Source organism: Glycine max, chromosome 2, assembly GCF_000004515.6.
Source record: "Glycine max cultivar Williams 82 chromosome 2, Glycine_max_v4.0, whole genome shotgun sequence".
NCBI classification, from domain to species: Eukaryota; Viridiplantae; Streptophyta; class Magnoliopsida; order Fabales; family Fabaceae; genus Glycine; species Glycine max.
Genome location: NC_016089.4, coordinates 30,808,752 through 30,812,663, shown reverse-complemented (window position 1 = coordinate 30,812,663; position 3,912 = coordinate 30,808,752). Strand labels below are relative to the sequence as shown.

Sequence of the window (3,912 nt, the reverse complement as noted above, 5' to 3'; positions counted from 1 at the left end):
AATTTTTAGTGGGTTTTCAGAAAGGGAGAGACAAGGCTGTCAAATTTACATAGAGGGTTTCAGGGACAAAGCTTTGATTTACATATTGAATTTCATCCAAATTTTTGACAAGTCATTGTTACTTCCATCAATATTGATATTGTATCATGCTTAATTATATGCATTTGCTTATTCTGATCATTGTGTGTTGTGTGATTATTTCTTCCATGCAGGTACATGATTCCTATTTGTTGTGAGAGTGAAATGATGGGTAGCAGCACCAACTGAGGTGAGTTTATATTTCCTTTTTTTTTGTCTTTATCTTTGTTAGTTTGTTATATATTTTTTATTTGATATGTTTGAGTTTTAAAAGTGTAAAAAATAGAAATAGAAAGGTCTGCTGATTGCTTAGGAATTCCTTGCTGTTTCATGGCATTCCTTTTGAACCTCAAAAGGTGTTGGATGATGCCTTAATTCTAGCTTGGTCCTGGCTAAAATGTGGAGAGAAAGGTTTCAATACATCATTTAACCATTGGTCTACCAATCTTTTTTTTTGCACAGCAAAAATCTAATATTATTAATAGTTGATCAGTACTAGGTGTACTGAAATATATCAAAATATACAAAGGCAGAAATCTGCCAGCCCCAACTACATAAGATATAACCACAATAGGTGGATACCCATACAACAAAAGAATACCCCTAGGACATTTCCTCCTTTAAGCAAGTAGACCATTGATTAAAATGTGTATGGAAATCTTTCTCCATGCAGTTGATCCAAGACCAAGTGTGAAACAAAGCTTCGTCCATGACTTTTTCGGTGCTGAAATTCTGGTTGTTAAACACCAAGGCATTTCTATGCTTCCAAATAGTCATGGATAAAGCTATCCAGAAAACTTTCCGTTGGTTGTCTACATTGCTTTTTCCACTCCATTGAGAGAATTGCAGAAAATGACATTTGGGTTTAATAGGGAAAGGACCCACCCTATTGGCCCATCTCAAACTCTCCCACCAAAGATGTCTAGTTTTCCTGCAAGAATACATAATATGGCCAGCAGTTTCCTCATCCTGATCACAAAGAGGACAGTTGTAAGAGGGCAGCTCCACATGTCTCCTCCTTAGATTATCCCTAGTAGGTAGTCTGTTCTTGAAGATTCTCCAAGAGAAAGCACTTGGTCTTGGGGGAATTTTCAGTCTCCAAATGATCTTGTAGTTGCTATCTTCAGAAATAGAATTGCCCTCAGCCTTGAGGAGATTGTAGGCTGACTTTGTGGAGTAATAACCAGCAGGATCAGCCCCCCAGTTGAGAAAACCCGACTTGAAGGTTGGATCTGAACACCCTCAATGTCAGCCATGAATGCTTCCATGGTATCAATTTCGTGGTCAAAGAAATGTCTCCTCCATTGTACCTTCCACTCCCATCTACTACCAATTAAGAGGCCTATTGAGTTGATAGTATGATTCTGCTGAGTGCTCACTTGATATAGGGTTGGGTACTTATCTTGGAGACTTAAATCATCCTCCCTCCACTTGTCTTTCCAGAACTTGATTCTGGTCCCATCACCTACCTTCCACTTCAAATTATTGAAGATGCAATTTCCATGATGCTATTGGAAAACATATCTTAAATCCTTCCACCAAGGAGAAGAGTCAGCTTTGTTTCTGCCATAGCACAATGCATTCCACCCTCCATATTTGGACATTAATATTCTGGCCCAAAACTGATCCTGGTTATTTGCCAAGTCCCAACCCCATTTACCAAGCAAGGCCTCATTAAACTTGGACAAGTCTTTAATCCCAAGCCCCCCTTTGTTCTTGGGAAGGCAGATAGTATCCCAATTTACCCAAGCAATCTTGGTCACCTCAGATCCTCCTCCCCAAAGAAAGTTTCTCTGAATTGAGACTAGCTTATGCACCACTTTTGTAGGAACTCTAAAGAAGGACAACAGATAGATGGGAAGCGCTGTTAATACAGAATTAATGAGTGTTATCCTTCCTCCCATGGACAGACTTTTCTGCTTCCATTTTCTGAATTGAGACTAGCTTATGCACCACTTTTCTGCCACACATTCCAACTTTTAGATGTTGTCCCCACTGGGATTCCAAGGTAGGAAAAAGGGATATCTAGCTGACCACAGTTGAGAAAAAGGGCTGCCTCCCTACACCAAACCTCTGATTTTCCCATGCACCCAAATTGGCTTTTGGCATAATTAATCTTGAGACCGGAAACCATCTCAAAGATTCTGAGGATAGATTTCAAGACTCTAATATTATCCATAGTTGCAGTTCCAAAAAACAGCGTATCATCTGCATATTGCAGAATATTAATCTCCTCTTTTTGTCTCCCCACTTGGTAACTGTGGAACAAATTTTTAGAGATTGTTGTCCTCATCAACCCGGTAAGTCCTTCAGCTACTATGTTAAAAAGAAAGGGGGCAAGGGGATTACCCTGCCTTAATCCTTTCTGTGGCACAAACTACGAAGTGGGGCTGCCATTAATCAAAATTGATATGGTTGCACTAGACAAACATCCATATATCCATTGTCTCCATTTTTCAGAAAAACCCATCCTCATCATCATGTAGTTTAAAAAGCCCCAAGAGACCGAATCATATGCTTTTTCAAAATCCACTTTGAAGATCATGCAAGTATTTTTTTTATACTTGGCTTCAGCAATAACCTCATTAGCAATCATCACCCCATGAAGAATATGCCTCCCTTTAAGAAAAGTTGTTTGCCTTTCATCTATTAGGTGAGGTAATGCACGAGCCAGCCTAGTAGCCAGGATTTTGGACACTATTTTATAGACACATCCTATAAGAGAGATGGGTCTATAATCATGAAGAGTCTGAGGGTTAGTGGTATTGGGTATGAGGGCTATGAAAGAGGCATTGCTTCCTTTAGGGAATCTGCCATTGATATAAAACTCATCCAAGAGCCTAGTAAAATCAGGTTTTAAAGTCTCCCAAAACTGCTTTATAAAATTGAAATTAAAGCCATCAGGACCAGGGCTTTTATCTCCTCGACAAGCCTACACTGTTGCTTTAATTTCCTCTTCAAAGAATCTAGCAGTAAGGCATTCCTTGTGATGGCCTTTGGTTAAATTTCTGATTATATGTATTGGGGTCCTTGTGCTGGGTTATTGTTGGGTTTGATTTGCTTTTTGGAAGGTGGCACTTTTGTGTCTTGTATCTTTTATTTTCAATACCTTTGGTACTGTTCTGTTTAATATTAATATACATATTTTTGCCTTACAAAAAAAAAAGGATAATCCAGTTGTGTGCAATGCAGGATATTAGCTGCTTCCAGAGCCCAATTGACTCCACCACCTATAATCCCAAACTGACTTTTGGCAAAATAAATCTTTAGACCAGAAGCTAATTCAAATCCTCTTAGTAAAGCCTTTAGAAGTAGAACACATTTTAACATATCAAACTTTTTAAAAGTAGAACACATTCTCGAACTTAAATGAAATCAAAAGGTTAAAAAGGAAAGACCAATAGAAAACATAATATAAATGGAAGCATGAGCTATATAAGCAAGCTGAAAAAAAACCTGGACAAGGAAGCATTTCAAACTTTACAGTGACTGGGTAATTAGGTTAATGGGTGGACAGGCACGTTGCAGTTTTACTAATTCTGTTGCTATCCATGTGGTGGTATTAAGATGGGCACTGTTATTGTTTATAATTCTGTTGCAGTTTTATAATTTTCATGTAATCGACTGTTACCTCCTATAACAGGTCATCAGTGGTTCCTGACCTGTGCATCAAACTTTAACTACTTCACCATAGCCAGCACTATGCATTGAGAGGGGTCTTTTCCTTATTTTGTGGCCAAAGGTGCACATTGCTGAAAAAAGCTTTAAATACACTCTCAGTATAATGCCTTTTGAGAGTCAATGTATCACCATGAAGTGAGACTCATATTGTTG

General features: G+C 38.4%; 1 protein-coding gene across 1 annotated transcript; it reads right to left on the bottom strand.

Annotated features, from left to right (window-relative positions):
- Positions 1-681: 681 nt before the first annotated feature.
- LOC102660814 (uncharacterized) lies at positions 682-1,401 on the bottom strand. The gene is made up of 2 exons (XM_006575910.1): positions 1,389-1,401; positions 682-1,310 (listed from the first exon to the last, which is right to left on the bottom strand). The coding sequence occupies exons 1-2, from the start codon at positions 1,399-1,401 to the stop codon at positions 682-684; spliced, it is 642 nt and encodes a 213-aa protein (XP_006575973.1).
- Between the last annotated feature and the right edge of the window lie 2,511 nt (positions 1,402-3,912).